Raw genomic sequence first — 23,892 nt, 5'->3', positions numbered from 1 at the left:
CCATTTTGCTGACGTGTGGCACTAAAAATTAAAAACCTAGTGCTGACGTGTCGCACTAAAACATTGTCGGCAACAAGGGGTAATCTAAGACCCCAAACATAAATTGTTTTTTGGATGCATAATTTTATTCAAATACGACCAAACTACATCTTCATATTTAGCAACTGAATAATAATCAATCAAAGTAAAAAAAAAAATTTAATGTATTAACAGTGAAGATATGAATTATAAGGCATTATCAAAACCATAAAAATCTGCAAGAAACTTATTTGTCATTTCCATGTAGAATTGTCTTTTGATGGGGTTGGTAGAGTACCTAGATTTTTTTTCAGATCTAGATTACTAGAATGACCAACACAATATCATCAGTAAAAAAGATTCCAAATACAAAGCTAGCATTGAGCGCAGAACAGATTAGACACTTGTAACCAGCAAAATGTTTAAAGGAAAGGAGAGAGGGAGGGAGGGGGGTGGGCCACAAGACCCCTTGTTTCTGATAATGTAATACTCTTAGTTTCTTGTCAAATCGTTAATATTGCCACTGCCTCACTTCCGTTCTATTTGCAGCATTATACTCGACATTTAATGTAGATGTATAAAATTCTCGCTAGGCAAATATGAACCAGTTCGTCACAAGGTTTAATTTAGATACAAACATTATATAATGACATTAACTGTGCAAAATGAATAAAGGATATACCACTCCTTGTTTTAAAATGCCCAGGAGTCTACATCAAGGTGACCTTATAGCAGCACAAATCTTTTTAAACTGGTTACTGAAATTCTGTGTATTTATATTAAAATTGACATTAATATAGAGGGAATTATCTTCAGACAGCAACCGTTAAAATTAAAAGCCTTTGCAGACAACATGACAGTTTTACTGACTGATTTTAAATCAGATAGCACACATTTTTGAAGCATTAAAAGAATTTAGTAATGTATTCTGCTAGAAATGAACGCTAGAAGTGAAGCATTTGATTTTAACAGGGGGGATGCAGATCTTCGCAATAATATTAAAAGTTTAGGTCTTATTTATTGTGGGAATTTTATTAAAATATTATTAGGCATTAGTTATTCCTTTTATCAAAATTTCTGAAAAAATTAACTTTGAGAACTCCATAAACCAAATTAAAGATACCTTGAACACCTGGAAAAAATGAAATAGTTCCTTGAACATCTGGAAAAAAAAAATAGTTCTTTGAACACCTGGAAAAGACGAAATAGTTCCTTGTACACCTGGAAATTTCCTTGAACGCCTGGAAAAGGCGAAATAATTTAAATAGGGAAAATCCCTATAAGAAAAACATTCTGCGTATCTGAAATATTATATTCTGCATCAGTTAAAATCCTCCGTACGTTGAAGACTGGGAGGTTCTGGCTGGGTGACCAAGATTATATCAAAACCTCAAAAATTGATATGTTGACAAGCCCTGAAAATCAAGTCAACTGGACCAATAAACACATAAAGATTAATGAAATGAATTGAAATGGGGATTAACGCGTCCTACTGTTTTGCTCCGAACTGGGTTAATGAAGACGGGCATACGCCATATAGTGTGCTATGAGGGAAATTTTGCCCAGATAGCGGCACAACGGCCTACTCTTATATCGAATTCCAACTGTCAAGGGATCTTTTACGTGCACGCCAATGTTTACACAGGAACTCGTTTTTCGTCCCATCTGAACGACTAGACAGCTGCTCTTGTCAGGCCCTCCATCCTGCAACACTAACAAGGGGGAAGCACGCTGGAAAATCTGTATGAACTTTCTCGGCCAATGCAGGGATCGAACACCCGACCTCCAGACTAGCGAGCCAGCTTCTTACCCACTTAGCCACCGTGGCCCCCACATAAAGATCAATAAACAAACTAGATGTAGATAAAGAACCGATTAACGGTAATGATAAGGTTTTATTGTTTGCTGACTGCAAAGAAAGAAAATGTTTTAATGGGAGATTAAATAAAGAGCTGGTAGTTCTCACCATAATAGTTCAAAACTAGATAATGTAAAGGGAATTTGCTGAAAATTGCAATCAAATTGATCCACCCTGAACCAAGTATTTAGCTATTGAATTTCGGGCCTAGCCTTGATCATCATTACAAAAGTTGGTACGATAAAAAAACATAGTCTCGGTTATCCATTTCTTGATTTAATTAGAAGCAGGAGACAGGTTATAATCCACTAAAAATCGCAAGCTAGCGATGCCATCGAGAGTTGATTATGGTCTGGGTAACTTAATTCATATCTAATTAATGATTTAGTTAACATTTTAGGCCAAATAGGTAGATTTAGCTTTTGCATAATGTATGTTTAATAGAATAATGAATAGTAATAAAGCAGTAAAACTGAAAAGTGTTTGCTTAGCAGTTAAAGATTTCTTGGAATACAGTCAACAACGAGGCTACACCCATAATTATACCACCCTAAAAATGTTTCTAACAATATTAATATGTATATAAAAAAAAACAACAACAATGAATCAGATTAAAGCAAAGAACAGTAATTCAGTACGAGTAAACCAGTGATGGGATTTCAAAATTTATCTTGTCGGACATTTTACGAAAATAAAGGGACATAACTCTTAGCGTTATTTAAGCAGACGGATTCATATCACAATTAAAAATCACGAGTCAACAAAATATTAAAATCCCGTTCATAATAAGAATAGGTGAACCTCGCTATTTTTAATATTTAATTCCCGTACGGTATTCAAATTTATGTCAGAAACAATCGTACATAGTAAATCATTTTCGTAATACATTGAATGAAAGCTTGTCGATCCTGCTTCAGTTTATCAGTAAACTAATATCAATAAATAAATAGGGAAAAAGAGAATAATTTTATTTTAGATGAAATGAAAAATCTCACACATCTTCAATTTGATAAAATTAGCAGTAACACTAGATTACAGTATTTGCAATTTAAATATATACATCAAATTATCTATGCAAATGACTTATTGTCCAAAATCAAATTAAAAATATCGTTGCTGTGCAGTTTTTGTTCTTCGTTATTATTGAAACCGCGGGGCATGTCTTGATATACTGCAATTACTCGCTAGTAAAATGGAATTAATTTTATCATCTAATGATATCTCAATGGTTTCTTATTTAGTTAATTTTTACTTCAATATGCTTACATTCATATTTATTGTAACATATTATAGCAGATCATGACTCATGCTGGTTTTACATTGGGTTATATACTGAGGGCCATGGAAAACTCATCACTTTTTTTCCCAAATATTTTATTACTAGGTGGTTTTGTATGTATAATATTATGCAATACTATAACTATTGTTTCACACAATGCTCCTAAACGCAAAAAATATCGACCTGTGTGCACAAAAAAAAATTGCACGAGATGCATATGAAAAACCGAATATTCACGTACAGCATTGTGTGTGAGCCCTTTAAAATCATGTTTCTAAGTTAATGTGCAGTACATTAACTGTGAAACGTCAATCTGTCGTAATTTGTTGTTGGACGTGTGAAGGAATCGAGCTAGAGATGCCAAAACTTACTGAAAATCAACGGAATGAAGCCATGGGAATGTCCAGGGCTGGCATGTCTACACGTGCTATTGCCAGACACTTCACTTGTCACCAGTCCACTATTGTAAGGTTGGTGGAACGTGTTCGAGTTACGGGATCAACACGTGACCGTCAACATCCTGGTCCACAACGCGTTACAACCCAGGATCAAGATCGCTACATCCGGGTCACTCATCTGCGTGACAGATTCCGCCCAGCGACTCAAACAGGTGCAGCAGTCGTTGGAAGACAAGGACCAGTAAGTCCCAACACCGTAAGATGTCGTCTAAGAGAAGTAGGACTCCGTGCACGACAACTTTATGTTGGAGCTATCCTCAGGGATCATCACCGTCAGCGGCGTTTGATATGGGCTCAAGGACACCGGACATGAAGAAAAGTAGACTGGCAAAGTGTGCTCTTCAGTGATGAGAGTCGCTTTCATCTTTATTACGCTGATGGCCGTCAACGTGTGTGGAGACGTCTTGGGGAACGTCTTGCAGACTGCTGCGTCTTCAAAACGAATCGATGGGGTGGGGGAAGTGTAATGGTGTGGGGAGGCTTCATATTTCAACACCGGACCGCCCTACACATTTGCATTGGTCACGTTAGAGCTGTACCCTACCGTGATGATGTTTTGCAACCAACAGCTGTTCCGATGTTTCAAGCGCACCCACAACTTCAGCACTTCCAACAGGATAATGCAGGTCCGCATACCGCCCGTTTAAGTATGGACTACCTGGCTGCTAACAACATCAGTGTCTTGGACTGGCCAGCCATGAATCCGGACATGGCACCGATAGAACATGTCTGGGATGAGATTGGACGCCGTCTGTATCGGAGACCACAGATGCACACCATTGCTGCTTTAGAAGCTGCTCTTGTCCAAAAATGGAACAATTTGCCTCAGGCCTTCTTTCAAACATTGGTAAATTCCATGCGACGTCGCTGCACAGCGTGCGTAAGAGCCCGTGGAGGACACACGCGCTACTGACATCTGTGTCATACTTTTGGTTTTGACCCCTCTGACTTTGTACCGTTGATTACAGATTAAACATCCATAAGTGTACAAATGTGTTGTTATTGATGTGTTCCCATTTGAATATTGTTCACAATAAGAAACAAAATAAATAAGATATGTTTACAGGATCATTTTGTTATACGAAAAACTAAGTGATGCGTTTTCCATGGCGCTCAGTATATTCCTGATTGTTTTCAAATTTGAGTGAAGTTTTTATCACTACAGGCTCAGGCATACAGTGCAGTGGACGCTTAAGGCTAGCCCCCGGATCCATTCACTTAATTTGAATTGTTTGTTTGTTTGAGCTTTCTGCGTATTGTGTCATGTCCATATGTTTGTTTTTGTGTAAATTATATTTGTGGTGCAGTCCCCCTGCACTTAATATTAAACCAACAGTTTTGGATTGTTTTGTTCATCTTAGATTAGTGCAATTAAAAATTATAAATGTTCATATCATTCTATTTCAATATTTATAGAAATTCACAATTGTATATTTCAGGTTTTTTTCATCGTGTCATATATTGACAGATACTTTCTCTCCTGTGGAAAGAGTTCGATTTGACGCTCGAATTAAAAAATGTCACACAGAAAATCAGAAAGGTTTGTTTTCGCATGTACTGTAGTGCCGTAGTAATAGCATAGTTTTTAACAGCCACTTCGACCTTGAGTGATATGGGATTTTAAATTTTACAAGGTAGATGACCAACATTTAAAAACATTTATATTCACCACACATTATTTTGTCCAAATAATTCAATTTTTGCGAATAAATTAATTTCTATTTTTATTGTGAATATGAAATGAAATGGGGTTTAATGTCCTACTGTTCTGCCCCTACCGGGCTAATGAAGATGGGCATACGCCATACAGTGTGCTATGAAATTCCAACTGCCAATTGATCTTTTAGTTGCACCCCATGGGACCTTGGTTTTTCATCCCATCTGAATGACTAGACAGCTGACAAGGGAAACCACGCCGGAAAATCATGATGAAATTTTTTGACCAACACCGGGATCGAACATTTGACTTCCAGGCTACCAAGCGTCTTACTCACTTAGCCACCCTGGCTCCTTATTGTGAATATCAAAAGATGGAACAAGATGTTCCATAATTGTATACTCTACAAGTTGGGTAAAGTCAAGTTGTTTTATTTTAGCAAGAGGTTTAGCCAATCTTAATTAACCCAGTTGGTGTAGAAAAGTAGGATTTTAAACCCAGTTCATTCATTCATTCTGTTGCAATTTCTTTGATAATGATTGGCTGAATTCTTAAAAATCTAAAACTTCTATTTTTTCAGATGATCTGCAATGTACGTCGAAAATAGATCTTTATATACTGGTATTTGTTGTATATTTCAGATGATCTGTGGTGTGAAATAGATCTATATATACCGGTATTTGTTGTATATTTCAGATGATCTGTGGTGTGAAATAGATCTATATACCGGTATTTGTTGTATATTTCAGATGATCTGTGGTGTGAAATAGATCTTTATATACCGGTATTTGTTGTATATTTCAGATGATCTGTGGTGTGAAATAGATCTTTATATACCGGTATTTGTTGTATATTTCAGATGATCTGTGGTGTGAAATAGATCTTTATATACCAGTATTTGTTTTATATTTCAGATGACCTGCTGTGTAAAATAGATCTATATATACGGGTATTTGTTGTATATTTCAGATGATCTGCGATGTACGTTGAAAATAGATCTTTATTTATTTGTTTTATATTTATATATACAACAGTTATATAAAGTGTCATTGCGGGCATCTTTAGTCGCTGGTGATGAATATCCTTTTCATAATTTTACATAGTTACAAATCTTTAACTCAATTTTTTCTGTCTCTCATCTTGGTTCTGTCAAGAATTTGATCCTGTGGGGAGCCACGGTGGCTAAGAGAGTAAGATGCTCGCTCGCTAGCCTGGAGGTCACTTGTTCGATCCCTGCATTGGCCGAGAAAGTTCATCGGGATGGTCTGGCATGATTTCTCCTTGTTAGTGGTGCAATACAGAAGGAACAAAAAACTGAGGACCTGTGTATGCATTGGCATGCTCGTGAAAGATCCCCTGGCAGCTGGAATTCGATATAAGAGTAGGCGATAGTGCCGCAGTCCGGGCAAAATTTCCCTCATAGCACATTGTATGGCGTATACCTGCCTTCATTAGCCCAGTCGGCATCTATGGCATGGATTGGGGGTATGTGTGTGGAACTTTTCACCACAAGAGTGCCACAAGATATTGGCTTTCTGAAAAATAATACATAACACACGATTTTCAACTTAGAATAATTCTGATAGAGTGTTTTGGGGTCTGTGGTGTTTTTCACCACAAAAGTTCCTCAAAATAAAATCATTTTTTCAAAAAATTATTCATATACCTCCATACGTGCCTGTGATTGTGACCTCAAAAACATTTATTTACATAACAAGCCTATAATCAATCAACTCTCTAGCCCATCGGAGGGCCGAGATTTAAATGGATTTAAACACAGGAGAGATTTAAAGATTTAGCAATGAAATGGATAATTGAGGCTAAGTCTTGGTTGTCAAGTGCAGCTGCTATAATAATAAACAATATGCTACATCTTCAAACAGTGACAACTTCGCCTAGAATAAAGTAATTTGAATGAAATTTTCAATATATTCATTATACATTATTTATTTTCGAACTATTATAGCAAGAATGGTCAGATATTTATCTAAACCTTACATAATGTATCTTATGTATCTTAGCATGTTTTTTATACGCCCACATTTTCATGTGTACGTATTATGCCGTCGCCCCTGTCCGTCCGTCCGTCCACAATTGTTTGTGGACTCTCTACAGGTCACAATTCTTATCCGATTTTGACGAAACTTGAAATATAGGTTTATCCCCAAAAGATCTCGGCTGCTTTCAATATTGGCATGTATCGGATCGAAACTTCATGGATTATGGCCCCTGATTGTACGAAAAATCACGTTTTTAGCTTGTGGACCCTATAGAGGTCACAATTTTTATCCGATTTATTTGAAACTTGAAATGTAAGTTTATAACCTAAAGATCTCGGTTCCTTTCGATATTCTGGCATATCGGACCGTAACTTTCTGAATTATGGCCCCTGATTGTACGAAAAATCGCGTATGGAGGTCACAATTTTAATCCGATTTTGTTGAAACTTGAAATGTAAGTTTATAACCCAAAGATCTTGGTTCCTTTCGATATTTGCGCATATAAGACCGTAACTTCTTGAATTATGGCCCCTGTTTGTACGAGGTCACAATTTTAATCCGATTTTATTGAAACTTGAAATGTAAGTTTATAACCCAAAGATCTTGGTTCCTTTCGATATTCGCGCCTATCGGACCGTAACTTCCTGAATTATGGCCCCTGATTGTATGAAAAATTGCGTTTTTAGCTTGTGGACCCTATAGAGGTCATAATTTTTATCCGATTTAAAAAACCGTATTATTATATCACCGTTACACCCTAAGGACGACTGAGTTCGAATTTCGTGAAAATCGGCCCAAAACGGACAGATAAAATGGCCACCCTTCGTTCTCAAATAGCATAAAAATGGGGTATATCAAAGTTGTGGACCCTATAGAAGTCACAATTTTTATCTGATTTTGTTGAAACTTGAAATATAAGTTTATAACACAAAGGTCTCGGTTCCTTTCGATATTTGCGCATATCGAATTGTAATTTCCTGAATTATGGCCCTTGATTGTAGGAAAAATCACTTTCTTCTTAGCTTGTTCTCTATCCATCTTTTGAAAATGTGGGCGTATCCTGCCTGGCAGCCGCTGGTTTTTCTTCTGTTTCTCTTTTTTGTTTGCTTCTGCTGCTAATCTACTCTGAAATATTTAGGATACATATCTTATAGTTATGGTTTATTTCATCAATTTTGTAACAACAAAAATATAGAATAAAAGACAAATTTGATCTCCTAGCTACTACAAGTATATTAAACTCCATTAGTAAGAATTGTTTGTTTTTTTTTATGCTCACTCAGTGGGTTGGATGGCCGAATGGTTAGCATGTGGACGTTAAAATCGATTTCGTTAAAATCCATTTCTCTCTCTCTCTATTTTTATGCTCACTCACATTTAATCTGTATGTATATTGTTTCTCTTAAGTCCGTCCGTCTGTCTACAATTTTTGTGAACCTACCATAGATGTGGATCAATATAATTGAAAATGTAATTTAATTGGTTTAACGTCCTACTGTTCTGCTCCTAAACTGGGCTAATGAAGACAGGCATACGCCATACAGTGTGCTATGAGGGGAATTTTGCCCGGGCAGCGGCACTATGGCCTACTCTTATATCGAATTCCAACTGCCAAGGGATCTTTTACGTGCACGCCAATGTGTACACGGGACCTCGGTTTTTCATCCCATCGGAACGACTAGACAGCTGTCCTTGTCAGGCCCGCCGTCCTGCATCACTGACAAGGGGGAACCATGCCGGAAAATCTGGATGAACGTTCTCGGCCAATGCAGGGATCGAACACCCGACCTCCAGGCTAGCGAGCCAGCGTCTTACCCACTTAGCCACGTGATCCCCCAATTGGCAAAGACAAGTGTGTTTCATGCGAATCTATTGTGACCATTCAAAACCATGCATACAAAATATGATTTGTTATGGACCTTAAGTATGTGTAAGTGGCCAAGTCAATCATCTACACTAGATTTTGAAGGAGGAAAGGGTACGCCTAGAAGAACCAAGGTAAGAAATCGATGATTACTATCAATAAAATATTTGCATTTATTCAAATTATAGGAATGATCTATCTTTCAAGAGTTGATGCACCGCTGAATGGTCTAAAAGGTCTTTCATTGTGTTAAAGTGATGATTACTATTAGTAAAATATTTTCATTTATTAAAATTATGGGAGATAATAAATACTCTATCTTTCAAGAGTGGGTGGATGGTCTAATGTTTTAGATATAAAGGTCTGGCATTGTGTCAAAGTAACTTGGTTTTGATAATAGACTTGTGTGTGACTAGGAGTATGTTTGCCTGACTAACAGAGTGTGTTTCTCTCAATGTCCACAAATTTTATCCTGTGATGAAGAAACAAGTTAGTCTCAAAATGACCTAGTTTGTGTTAAATATATGTTAAAGTCTGTCAATGAAATTATTTGAGCGTGGGATTACCCGAGAATTTGATAAAATTAAAAGCTTTGAGACAATATTTATGCTCATTTAGGTGCATACATGTATACAGTGGAGTCATGCCAAAACGGCGGTAATGCTTTTCTCGTTTGTTTCTCTGTGATGAGTATTGAATTCCTCAACGTTTATCATACTTTGCAAATGATATAAGGAAAGAATCAATGTTGGGTAATATGTGACCAGTGACAGCCAAATGAGTCACTTGGGATAAAAAAATAATATTTGAGTTATGCATATATTTAGAAAGTACATGTTATAAGCTTTTCAATGGTATATAAAATGTAAAGATTAGATGGAAATTAAAAAAGTTATGCACAAACAAAGTTGAAATAAAGTTTTGTTTTTAGCATTGATTTTAATGACACTACTTTTAAAAACACCCAACTTATTCACTAAATTAATTAAATATTTGAATTTGTCTGGATTACTTTAATAATAGACAAGTTAAGGCATCGGATTTCGCTATTTTACATCGTAGCGTTAAATGAGCACGTCCGACTTCTGACTCATTTGGCTGTCACCGGTCATATATATTTTGATGGGCCTCTTTTAAATCTGATATCGGGGATCACGGTGGCTAAGTGGGTAAGGCGCTGGCTCGCTAGCCTGGAGGTCGGGTGTTCGATCCCCGCATTGGCCGAGAAAGTTCATCCAGATTTTCCGGCGTGGTTCTCCCTTGTCAGTGATGCAGGACGGAGGGGCTGACAAGGAAAGCTGTCTAGTTGTTCGGATGGGACGAAAAACCGAGGTCCCGTGTACACATTGGCGTGCATGTAAAAGATCCCTTGGCAGTTGGAATTCGATATAAGAGTAGACCGTAGCGCAGCTGCCCGGGCAAAATTTCTCATAGCCCACTGTATGCTCGTCTTCATTAACCCAGGTTAGTAGCAGAACAGTAGGACGTTAAACTCCATTTCATTTCATTTCCAATTCGGGAGATTATCTGTCGTTGATAGTTTGATTTTGTTTTCTTAATGAAATGTTAAAATAATTAATCTGAATACATTTTAGGCCTATTTTGTTATTTTAGAGTCTGGATGATCATAGCCATCAAACTTTTATACAGAATAATTTACAGGAAATAATAGAATTAGTATCAGAACATGGTGAGAATTTATTTTGACTTTCATCAGTACAATGTATAAAAATAAAAGTAACAGGAATTGGGTGGTTCCCTCCCACAGCTTACCACCTCTACGTGCAGGCTAACTATTCTCTATCAATAGATGAAAAAAAAACCAAGATCTTGGGCATTCTGATTAAAACACTTTCGTTTTTTTTTTTAAAGTTAACAATTTCGTTTTACTTGTCTGAACTACACTAAGATCTGGACTAATTGTTATATACCCCACAGAACTGTTGGTATCCCAGTAGAAACATCAGTGTTGATTAGTTAATCAAAAATCTGACATCATATGGTCAAAAGCTGCGTGTATGACCCCTGAACTGACCTCCCACTACATGGGGGCTATCGAAAGTATAATAAACAAAACGAAAGATAGACCTGTGTTTTAATCAAGATTGGGGGGGTGGATGGCTGAATGGTTAGCGTGCGCGCGCTGTATCATAAAGTCTGTCATTGAGTCGACAGGCGTGGTTTCGAATCCCCGGTTGTACGTGACAAGGAGTGGGGTCACCTGTCTAACCTCATGGGTTTTCTACGGGTCCTCCGGTTTCCTCCAACTGCTAAACACCCTACACACAAGCGATTATTATTGAAATAAAATTAAACCATGTGTTAGTCCTGAAATGACCTAGTTTGTGTCCAGTGGACATCAAACCCCATTTTTTCTCTCTCTCTCTCTCTCAAATTAATAGAGATGTAAATTATTTATATTACAGAGAAGGGTGCTAGTGAGAGATTTGATGGTATCTTATTACTAGAAGCAGTGGATGCTCTGGGATTTATTCTAGCTGGCAGCAATGATAAAAACAGGTTAATTAATTTATTATTTTCACACTTTATCATTTGTAATTTATTGATGAGGATAATGGAGGTGTAGGGGGAGGATAATGAAGGTCTAGGGGGAGGGGATCAAACTTTCTCCCTATGTGTCTCCCACTATCCGCCCTGACCGCTCGGCTAAAATGTTCCATTCCAATCACGACCTACACTTGTTGCCGTCTGCGGGGGTAAAAGAGAAAGTGTTACGCTCAAAGAAATGAAATGGGGTTTTACGTCCTACTGTTCTGCTCCTATACTGGGCTAATGAAGACGGGCATATGCCATACAGTGTGCTATGAGGGAATTTTTGCCAAGGGATCTTTTACGTGCATTCCAATGTTTACACGGGACCTCGGTTTTTCGTCTCATCCGAAGGACTAGACAGCTGTCCTTGTCAGCCCTTCGTCCTGCATCACTGACAAGGGGAAATACGCTCAAAGAATAAAGAAGTTCGTAGAAATGCTGCTGTCTGGTATCTATGTTTGAATTGCACACAAGACACAAGCAATAAAAATTACCTTGTATTAATGTATGACCAAACATGGCCATGTCGATCAGGCATACGCATCTTTCCATTCAACTCTCTCTCGCTCACTTTTGTAATTTTATGATTTTAATTTTTCATATTGTTTTTTTTGTTCATGAGCCCAGTCGGAGCAGAACAGTAGGATGTTAAACCTGATTTCATTTCATATATTCTATTTTTTCTTATAACAGAAGTGTGAAGACCATTTTAGAATTAGCAACTCTCGCATCCTTCCAGTCAGCAACAGGATATTCTAAGGTACTGTCAATCATTCAGCTGTTTAAACACTCGCAGTCCTAACTTCCTTAAAGCCTTAAAGTCTTGAAGCACCGTTTTAGTGCTATATTAATCACTTGCAAACTTCAATATTTACAAAGATATGTGGAATTGAAATTTCATCAATCTGTTCTGTTCTGCTTTGCTATGTAATAAGCCTTTCGTCATGTTGTTGTCAGCGAAAATTTATTGTTAGGCCAGTTTTAAATGCAATTGAATCCAAGCCGAGACATTGTCTAGTGTTGGTTTTTGATTTTGTTTCCATAGTCAGATGGGGATCACGTGGCTAAGTGGGTAAGACGCTGGCTCGCTAGCCTGGAGGTTGGGTGTTCGATCCCTGCATTTGCCGAGAAAGTTCATCCAGATTTTCCGGCGTGGTTTCCCCTTGTCAGTGATGCAGGAAAGAGGGCCTGACAAGGACAGCTGTCTAGTCGTTTGGATGGGACGAAAAACCGAGGTTCCCGTGTACAAATTGGCGTGCACGTAAAAGATCCCTTGGCAGATGGAATTCGATATAAGAGTAGGCCGTTGCGCCGCTGCCCAAGCAAAATTTCCCTCATAGCACACTGTATGGCGTATGCCCGTCTTCATTAGTCCAGTTTAGGAGCAAAACAGTAGGACGTTAAACCCCATTTCATTTCATTTTATTTCCAATGTCAGATGTTAATCTGAGTATATTAGTGTGGATTAAGGGGGAAGACTATCCGAAAAATTTATTCTGAAATGTTAAAGCTGTTTAACCCGTTAAGCGTGATGTCTTTAAAACGTTAACTACCCCCTATTGTGTAATTAATTTGACGAAGTGACGAAGAACTATGTTATAAGAATAGGTTGGGGAAAATACCTCCAAAGCGTTATATTACGCCCTACACACAGTAAGTGGCAGTTGTCCAGGACGTTATATAACGACTTACGCACTTAACGGGTTAATTGAAAATAGTACAAGTAGTTAGGAAAGGTAATAAAGAAGGGAAAACTAGCATTAAAAAAAAAGTTGTTGCAAGGGTAACACATTTTTTTGGGAAAAAGTTATGAAAAACGTAGGTACATTATATCTCTGTAAGTAATTAAGATATCTTCGCAAATTTGCAGGGTATATAAACTAATATCTACCACAGAATCAGACAGAAAGCAATTTGAATTATCATTAATATTCAAAAGTTATCAAAATATTTCTCCAAAGACAAAATATTGTGGTGAGGCAAATGTTTTAAACACCATTTTCCAAGAAGCTATAAAAATTATAGAGAAAAACTCTCTGTCTGGTTTTGGGGTTATCATTAAAGAATAAGCAGTCCGAAAATGAGACATTTATCTTTATTAGTGCCTGAGATATGGTCTACCTACGTTTTTCATACCTTTTCCAAAAAAAATGTGTTACCCTGGCAACAACTTTATTTTCTTTATTTTTAATGTTAGTTTTCCCTTGTTTATTACATTTCCTAACTTCTTGTGCCATCTTCAATTCAATAGCTTTAGAATTTCAGAAAGCATTTTTTGGGTAGCCTCATCTCTTAAGATGTGAAAAATTCATATTTTACTGTAAATGTCACCAAAATGTCAGTGTTACCTGCAACAGGTAAATTGAAATGTTAGTAATTTCCGTGGTTCTCCATCAATAAACAATTTGTGACATCATTTTAGTCCTTCTGCTCTTAGAAATATAGACTAGAATATGAGCAGAAGGACTAAAATGACGTCACAAATTGTTTATTGACGGAAAGTTACGACTAACTACAGAGAACAGTGGGAATTGCTAACGTTGAAATTTACCTGTGACAGGTAACATTGACATTCAGGTTTGTGTTATACTTATTTAACATTATGTTGTTGACATAATTACATGCATTATTTAAAAAAGATTTGAAGCTTTTTCGGTGACCTTTAATAAACAAAAGCTCACATATTCCATCCACTATGAAGCAGGACTGAGTTTTCTCCAGTTGGACTTTGTGGTATTCAGTTCTTTAAAATTTATTTTTCAGTTGGGTCAGACATTTTCACTACGTCTCTTACAGTCGTGGATAAAAGATAATTTAGGGCAGAATCCATTTAATGTTCCATCGTGTATAGCAACAGGAACAAGACTGTCCTGGCTATTTGCAGGTTTGTACAAAAAAAGGGATTTATGTTAAAAGATTCTATGTTGTCAAAGGTCATCTAAAAAAAAGGTGATTTGATGACCGGAGGGGAGCTGGATGGCCTAGTGGTTAGCACGTGCACGCAGGGCTGCCGACAACCAGTATCGCAGCGCTATTTGCGATACATATTTTGTCCGTTGCTAATCAAAAAATAAAATCTAAAGTTTTTGATTCGCAGTAACTGCGAATCATTAATATGCCTGTCATTTTGGATTTTGACACAAGGATAATCCACATTTGAAGACTAGAAGGCTTTCTCAACACTTTCAACGTGTATAAAATGTTGAATAAAATTTTATAAACAAAACTGAATTTTCCGAGTGACATTTTCTACTCGAACTACCCAGACACAATTCATTATACGGTACTATATAATACAGCGACATAACTCTATGAATAGGGACTATTAAACCGGAAATAGGGAATCAAGTAGTACCACTCACGTTGCGAGACATCAAGTAATTATATCATATTCATTTTGAAAGAAATAAATCCAGTGTATCCCCCGCGTATTGTAAATAAAATATAAAAAAATAAATATATGTTAACGTATTGTAAAATGATAAATCAAAGTAAAAATTCCCGTAAAATATCGCGTGTGTCTAGTTAATCGAAGTGCGTCCGATTTAACAAAAATAGCAATACACGATAAAAAAAAAGCAGACGAAATAGTTTTCTAACGAAGATTTCTAATGTAACAAAAAATAACAATAAAAATGATTGGGGCTTCGGAAGTCACTGTTAAGAATTGGCTTCAGACATAAGACCTAACTAAATGTCTACATCACATTCACAAACTGTCACAAGTACTTGTGGCAGTGCTAAAAAAATCTAAGAATAGTAAGAATGGAATCTAATCATATTTGTTATGAACTAAAGTAATATCTTATTATTTAGGTGTTTTATGTTGAAACTGTAAAACTGCTAATCAATTTTTAAATTTGCTAATCAAATTTGGCAAAATTGGACTTTTTGATTAGCAGTGCTGCTAATCAACTGTGAAAAATTACCGACAGCCCTGCGTGCACGCTGTATCATAAGGTCTGTTATTGAGTCAGCTGTCTTGGTTTTGATACTCCAGTTTTACGTAGGGTCGCCTGTCCAACCTTGTGGGTTTTCTCCAGGTCCTCTGGGTTCCTCCCACTGTTAACGACCAATACGCGCAAGCGAATTATTGAAATAAAACTTAATGATAGGTTAGTCCCGAAATTACCTAGTTTGTGTCGAGTGGATGTTAACCTCTCTCTCTCTCTCTCTCTCTCTCTCTCTCTCTCTCTCTCATATATTAGCCCATTAGTACTTTAAGACCCCTTTCATATCATTTCATCAATGGTGCCATAACAGAAATTGACATAGTGTTGATAGAACCGCAGCTGTAAAAGCAAGATGTTGTATCAATGATAGTCTAAAAATGATCAAATATTGTTTGGACTGGGACACGAACCCCCATTCCACTTGGTTAAATTATAGACAATCAAACAATTTCTTCCATTTCAGGTGAATCATCTCGAAGTGACCGAAGTAAAAGAGGAAAAATAGCAACCAATGCTAATATTGTACCTAAAAATGTCATTACAGGGTAAGACATCACGCTTGCAAGATTTTTATTTCAAAAGACCATGACAATCTTTAGCGGTATCTTTTAAAAAATAAAGACCACAAATATGAGGTTCAATTCTTTGATATTCTAATTTTATATCAATTGACGAACAAGTTGAATTCTCTATCTAATCAATTTCACTGTTGTATACAGAAGGTGGCTTTTCTTTCTGGAACACTTGATGTCATTTCTCCCACATTTGAGAGGTTTAAACAACTAGCTGAGATTTTTCTTGTATAAAAAACAATCTTGATCAGAATATTCAATAATATTGTATGAAAAAAGGATTTTATTTGGGAGGCATGCATAACTTAAAATTTTATTTTACTCTTTTTAGGGTAAGACACATTTCATAGCAGAGAAATCTGTTTCATATGTAAACCAATAAAAACAAAGTTATCTCCTTGGCTAGGGACAACGTATAGTTGTTCTTATGGGACAAAAAAATGAGATTCTGTGAACCTAAAAGAACCCTCAACAGGATGTTAAATGACATTTCATTTCATTTCTGATAGTCTCTTTATCTTTTCAGGAATAAGTTAATTGTCATGTCACAGATCAGTAAGCAAACAATAGCTAGGGTGGGTATTGGATGAAACTTTTGATAAAAAAACTTAAATAGCGATAATAAGTCTCTGAAATAATTTACTGTCATTTATCATCGTATAAAGCTACAAATTATTGAATATGCATATTAACCCTTAACCGGTCTTTGTCGACTATAGTCAACATAATGTTATACAGCTAAGTGATCACGGTCAACTAGCAGTCGACCATGGTAGGAACCTTTTTTTATGAGCCACATTTGAGTATTTAGTTTCGTGTTTAATTGATATGGCCACGCATGCGTGTCAGACAGGAACTTGTCTTGTCAAGGGCATTGAGAAAAACATGTCTCTCAAAGTGGTTGAAATGCTTATGAATGATTCCGACTCGGATTATATCCTTGACACCGATTCTGAAGGGGGATCACGTGGCTAAGTGGGTAAGGCGCTGGCTCGCTAGCCTGGAGGTCGGGTGTTCGATCCCTGCATTGGCCGAGAAAGTTCATCTCGATTTTCCGGCGTGGTTTCCCCTTGTCAGTGATGCAGAACGGAGGGCCTGACAAGGACAGCTGCCTAGTCGTTCGGATTGCACGAAAAACCGAGGTCCCGTGTACACATTGGCGTGCACGTAAAAGATCCCTTGGCAGTTGGAATTCGATATAAGAGTAGGCCGTAGCACCGCTGCCCGGGCAAAATTTCCCTCATAGCACACTGTATGGCGTATGCCCATCTTCATTTGGCCCTGGTTAGGTGCAGAAGAGTAGGACGTTAAACCCCATTTCATTTCATTTCATTTCCGATTCTGAAGACGATATTTCTAATGAAAATGATTTAGAAAAAGAGAGACAATGTGCAAATTATAGATAAACTTATCCCCTTCAACCTTTTTATTGGTGTCAAGAGTCTATCACTTATAATTACTGGCAGTAGTTGTTTGAAATAGCCATACAAAATATTTCACTTTAGCCTTTATTTAGCCTGACCACTTGACGTCATGACGTCAAAATGACGTAGACCGGTTAAGGGTTAATTTATAAATTCAAGCAGTCTAAGCTTCTGTACCTGCTGCATTCTTGTTCAGTCTTTTATCTTTCTATTTTAACTCAAATGGTGATCATTATTAACTTGTCTGTTAATTTCTCAACACCGCTTGGGAAAGTAAACAGTTTTAGACCGACACTACTTATCTAATATAGATGAAACAGGGGGGGATGGATGGCCAAGGGTTAGCACGTGCGTGCTGTATTATTCGGCCTGTCATTGAGTCAACTGACGTGGTTTCGAATCCCCGGTTGTAGGTGACAAGGAGTGGGTCGCCTGTCCAATCTCGTGGGTTTTCTCCGGGTTCTCCGGTTTCCTCCCACTGCTAAAGACCCCTATGCGCAAGCAAATTACTGAAATAAAAAAATAAATAAACCATATGTTAGTCCCGAAATGACCTAGTCTGTGTTGAGTGGACGTTAAACCCTATCCCTCTCTCTCTCTCTCTCTCTCTCTAGATGCAACAGAAGGTACCCAATATTTTCAATGATTCACAACGACAATGAATTTGAACAATTTGCCAGCAATGGTTTAAAGCTAAACATTAAATACAGAAACTCCTGCTAAAACAGCATAGCTGTTGTCAGATTTAGCTGACCGGATTCATTCAATTTGTTGTTCATTGTAATGAAGGCCACTGAAAACTGCAGAACCTTTCTTGTGTTAGTCTAACCAAGAATGCTTTGGTCAACTGTATATTAAAATTACCATTTGAATTTAATTACCACAGATAGAGCTAATGATCAAAATGGTTAACTCTAGAATTTAGATTGTATATTTTATTTTTCAGAGTTCTGGAACTTTGGAATTGAGTTGTGTTAAAATTCATAGAAGTTATTATTCATACCTTTATTTACTTTCACCTTTAAGGTAATTCTGATACCCTTTGGGTTATCCATTGCACCACAGCATTTCAGATGTGTATGTCTGGACAGTGTTCATGTAGAAAATTATAAAAATATCTAACATCTCTTTATGTTTTATCAACAATTAAGCATCTTTTTATTATACCATATCTGGTCTCATTTCAAACAGTGGATTAGTCTGATCTTGAAAGATACAAATTAGAACACAAGAAATCGTTGTGCGTTCCAGGAAATATTGGAAATAAGCTTGCATTCCCTTTAATGGACTTCAACTTCAAATATTTATTATGTTTTGTAGAACATGGTGTGTGAATAAATGCTTTTTATTAGTACAAACAATTAGGTTCACTTTGTTATTTTTCATATTTGATTCCTGTGTTCGCCTAAAATTATATTTTTTTGGTATTATTTCTCAGTAGGGGGATCACATGGCTAAGTGGGTAAGACGCTAGCTAGCTAGCCTGGAGGTCGGGTGTTCGATCCCTGCATTGGCCGAGAAAGTTCATCCAGATTTTCCGGCGTGGTTTCCCCTTGTCAGTGATGCAGGACGGAGGGCCTGACAAGGAAAGCTGTCTAGTCGTTCGGATGGGACGGAAAACCGAGATCCCATGTACACATTGGCGTGCACGTAAAAGATCCCTTGGCAGTTGGAATTCGATATAAGAGTAGGCTGTAGTGCCGCTGTCCGGGCAAAATTTCCCTCATAGCACACTGTATGGCGTATGCCCGTCTTCATTAGCCCAGGTTAGGAGCAGAACAGTAGGACGTTAAACTCCATTTCAATTTTATTTATTTCTCAGTAATTACCTGCCTTTGTATATATATACCTGACCTTGTTTGTGTTGAGTTGACATTAAAATCTCTTGCCCTCCGGTTAAGGAGAAACAGGTTAGGAGCAGAACAGTAGGACGTTAAACTCCATTTCAATTTTATTTATTTCTCAGTAATTACCTGCCTTTGTATATATATACCTGACCTAGTTTGTGTTGAGTTGACATTAAAATCTCTTGCCCTCCGGTTAAGGAGAAACATAAATTTAGTTATGAACTTATCATCAGTCAGATGATTGTTTATATTTGTTTCTGAACTGAACTGATCTCAGATTATTTTTTCATATATTTTTTCTTTTTTATTTGTATTTGTAGATCTGTAACAGTTGAGAAATGTCGTAAGTCTACGATTGTTTTAGGACCAGTAGAAACAACACTACATGTTAGTAATTGTGAAAATATAACGATCATTGCTCTATGTAGAAATATTATCATCAGGTTTGTTTTTTGTTTTTTTGGGCGTTTTTTCTTCCAACATCATGGGTTTTCTCCGGGTCCTCCGGTTTCCTCCCACTGCTAAAGACACCTATGCGCAAGCAAATTATTGAAATAAAATTAAAAACCATATGTTAGTTCCGAAATGACCTAGTCTGTGTCGAGTGGACGTTAAACTCTCTATCTCTCTCTCTCTCTCTCTCTCTCTCTCTCTCTCTCTCTCTCGTTTTTTTCTATTGTCCTCAGTGAGTAAGACATTGGCTCACCAACATGGAGGTCCCGTGTTCCATCCCTGTGTTGGCTGAGTAATTGCATATTAATTTTCCAATGTGGTTTCGACTTGTCAGGGGTGCAGGAAAAGGGGCTTGGCCAAAGGAAACGTTTATAATCATTTTGATGGGACGAAAAACTGAGGTCCTGTGTACACATATAAAAGTAGGTCATAGTGCCACTGTCTGGGCAAAATTACCCTCATAGCACACTGTATGACGTAAGGTCACTTTTACTAACACAGTCGGAGCAGAACAGTAGAATGTTAACTCCAATTAAAGACACATTATCATTAGGGTCCTTATATTAAAAATACCATTATCGCTAGGATCTTTATATTCATTGTAATATTAAAACGACATTATCGCTAGGATCCTTATATTCATTCAGGGGCGAATTGGGCCATCGTCAAAATAACCTATTTCTGCTGAACATTATATGGGGTTGGTTGGGGAGGGGGTATTGGACCGGCCATGGAGCTATGATGATCATGTTGTATGTCTGGAATGGGCTGGTATAATAGACTTTCTGTGCTGGGTGTGGGCCGGAATTCGGAATCCTGCATTTTTTAATGAAAATATTCCTACTTGTTCAATATCCCTAACTGGTTAATCGAATGGTCAAAATTTTCTCAACTAGTCCCATTTTTTAACCAGTTAAATACTCTTGACTCTTGACGATACAATGATGTTACGTTACTTAATAATATGACGATATGATAATTTCACAGGTTGATGGTTGTAAATTACTTGCAGGTCGGGGTTTGGGCCTAAATTAATCGATTTATGAGATATATTATTTGACAGAGATTATAATCAGATATAGATATCTTGTCACCCTCTTCATTGTACAGGGGATCACGTGTCTAAGTGGGTAAGACGCTGGCTTGCTAGCCTGGAGGTCGGGTGTTCGATCCCTGCATTGGCCGAGAAAGTTCATCTTGATTTTTTACGACGTGATTTCCCCTTGTCAGTGATGCAGGACGGAGGGCCTGACAAGGACAGCTGTCTATTCCTTTGGATGATACGAAAAATTGAGGTCCTGTGTACACATTGGCGTGCACGTAAAAGATCCCTTGACAGTTGGAATTCGATATAAAAGTAGGTGATAGTGCCGCTGCCCGGGCTAAATTTCCCTCATAGCATACTGTATGGTGTATGCCCGTCTTCATTAGCCCAGTATAGGAGCAGAACAGTAGGACGTTAAACCCCATTTCATTTCATTTCTTCATCGTACCCCAGGTACCCTTCCACACTAAAGTTGTTTGTGGTTGGTGCTTTGGTAGGTGCGAAAGAAGTAAGCCTATCTAAATTCAGAATATTTTTAGTTAATGGTTTGGAGCTATCCCCTGTGTTTTTCTAATCTATTAATTCTTGTGGACTTGAGACAGGTCAAAGTTATCAATAGGTGGAAGGATCAAAGAACTTTTGGATTATAAATTTTGAACGCATTTCTCAGAGTTAAATGTTTTGTGGTATTTGTTGATCCGACTTCATTACCCCAGTCGGAGCAAAACAGGAGGACGCTAGTGGGTATTCTAGGGTGTCTGATCATGACAAGCTTCTATGTTTCTATTTTCAGTGGTTGTACATTGTGTACCATATATTTATTAACACCCAATCGTCCAGCCTTACTCAGTGGTAATGATACAATCATACTAGCACCCTATCACACGTTTTATCCTAAATTAGACGAACATCTAGCTAGAATGGGAATAGGTACAGATCTTAATCTCTGGGATCAACCATTATGTGTTGGTGAGTATATTGTTAACTTTATATTCTTGTTTCTATAAAGTGGGGATGGGGGGAATGGTCAAATGGTTAGCATGTGCGCGTTGTGTGATAAGGTCTGTCATTGAGTCAACTAGCATGGATTCGATTCCCCGGTTGTACGTGACAAGGAGTAGGGTCGCCTGTCCAACCTCGTGGGTTTTCTCCGGGTCCTCCAGTTTCCTCCCACTGCTAAAGACCCCTATGGGCAAGAGAATTATTGTAATAAAATTGAACCATATGTTAGTCATGAAATGAGCTGGACATTTAATCCTATTTCTCTTTGTTCCTATAAATAGATTCTACAAGAAGTTTTTATATTTTATATACTGAACTACCGATACAGTATTACATACAGTCAATGTAAACAACATTATACACAACGATAACACTCCTGGTGGATACAGGTTGGGTTAGGAAAGATTCTTGCAAGGAAAAAACGAAAATAAACGATAATGAAAATCTTTGCCATGTAGGACAACTAGGAGTTTTATAGCGACTATATCATATTGTTTTATGTTTGAGAAGCTCACGTGACCAACAGACGTTTGGTTTTCTTTTGAGAATAACTGAAATACTACTAGACTCTGATTTGGTTCATAAATGAAATGAAATGAAATGAAGTGGAGTTTAACGTCCTGCTGTTCTGCTCATAACCTGGGCTAATGAAGACGGGCATACGCCATACAGTGTGCTATGAAGGAAATTTTGCCCGGACAGTGGCAGTACGGCCTACTCTTATATAGAATTCCAACTATCAAGGGATCTTTTACGTGCACGCCAATGTGTACACGGGACCTTGGTTTTTTGTCCCAATAATTTAGGGTTATCCGGCTTGTTTCTATAACTTTATTTACTTTATAAACAATATTCAAACAGCCCCTTCAACTGACAAGTTAAATACTTTTTAAAGTCGTAATTAAAGGTCACCGAAAAGGGTTCATTTGTACAACACGAACCCGTCAATAAACAATCTGTGACGTCATTTTAGTCCTTCGGCTCATATTCTAATCTATATTTCTATGAGCCGAAGGACTAAAATGACGTCACAGATTGTTTATTGACAGAAAGTTTTGACTACCCACGGAGAATGGCGGAAATTACTAATGTTGAAATTTACTTGTTATAGGTAATATTGAAATTTGGTTTCGTGTTATACTTATTGAAATGATATGTTGACATAATTACTTGCATTATTTAAAAAATTTATGAAGCTTTTCTGGTGACCTTTAAGGAACGTGGATTGCCAATGATATAGTGAACTGGATAAATCATCTTTAAAATAAAACATCTTTTTTTGTTTAACTTTTTTGATAGGCATTTATTAAACATACATTATGCAAGAGCTAAATCTGTCTATTACAAGTCTTTCTTTAGGCCTCAAATGTTATCTAAATTATAAATAAGACATTTATTAACTTATCCAGACCATAATCAACTCTCAATGCCATCGCTAGCCTGCGATATGTAGCGGATCGGAATACATTTTTTAATAAATAATTAAAGTATAGATAATCAAGACTACGTTTTTTATCGAACCGGCTTTAGTAATGATGATCGAGGTTAGCCTAATATTCAAAAGCTAATATCTCGGTTCAGAGTGGAGCAATTTGACTGGAATTTTCAGCATATTCTATTTAGGTTATAGAGAGAAATGTCAACTTTTTATCTAATCTCCCATAATTCCCCTTTAAGTGAACATATTATATAAACACAATTTTATGGAAACACATATATTATATTTTGTTATGCAACATTTCAACGGGGAAACTCATATATTTATCAAGGTAATGATGTGAATAAGTGGATGGGAGACAAATATAACAATGAAGTATAATTTTGTTTAGGTCCCGATAATCGTGAAGATTGTCCAGTCTGGGAGTTAATGCCTATAAAAGAATTCTATACTTTTACTATACCGATTTAG

The 23,892-nt window shown here is 37.1% G+C and overlaps 1 protein-coding gene across 1 annotated transcript in view; it reads left to right on the top strand.

The window, feature by feature from the left end:
• Window positions 1-23,892, top strand: part of LOC126824188 (TBCC domain-containing protein 1) — a 39,154-nt gene extending 15,262 nt beyond the window's left edge. Inside the window, exons 5-17 of the mRNA XM_050553372.2 lie at window positions 5,053-5,153; window positions 6,240-6,348; window positions 9,205-9,268; window positions 10,749-10,824; window positions 11,561-11,654; window positions 12,381-12,447; window positions 14,451-14,571; window positions 16,104-16,185; window positions 16,739-16,787; window positions 18,583-18,662; window positions 19,804-19,926; window positions 21,775-21,950; window positions 23,813-23,892. Of these exons, the coding sequence (XP_050409329.1) occupies window positions 5,053-5,153; window positions 6,240-6,348; window positions 9,205-9,268; window positions 10,749-10,824; window positions 11,561-11,654; window positions 12,381-12,447; window positions 14,451-14,571; window positions 16,104-16,185; window positions 16,739-16,787; window positions 18,583-18,662; window positions 19,804-19,926; window positions 21,775-21,950; window positions 23,813-23,892 (1,222 nt within the window). The remainder of the gene's footprint in view (window positions 1-5,052; window positions 5,154-6,239; window positions 6,349-9,204; window positions 9,269-10,748; window positions 10,825-11,560; window positions 11,655-12,380; window positions 12,448-14,450; window positions 14,572-16,103; window positions 16,186-16,738; window positions 16,788-18,582; window positions 18,663-19,803; window positions 19,927-21,774; window positions 21,951-23,812) is intronic.

This window comes from Patella vulgata, chromosome 6 (assembly GCF_932274485.2).
Source record: "Patella vulgata chromosome 6, xgPatVulg1.2, whole genome shotgun sequence".
NCBI lineage: Eukaryota > Metazoa > Mollusca > Gastropoda > Patellidae > Patella > Patella vulgata.
Note: the sequence above shows the minus strand (reverse complement) of the source record. Positions and strands in the feature narration are given on the sequence as shown.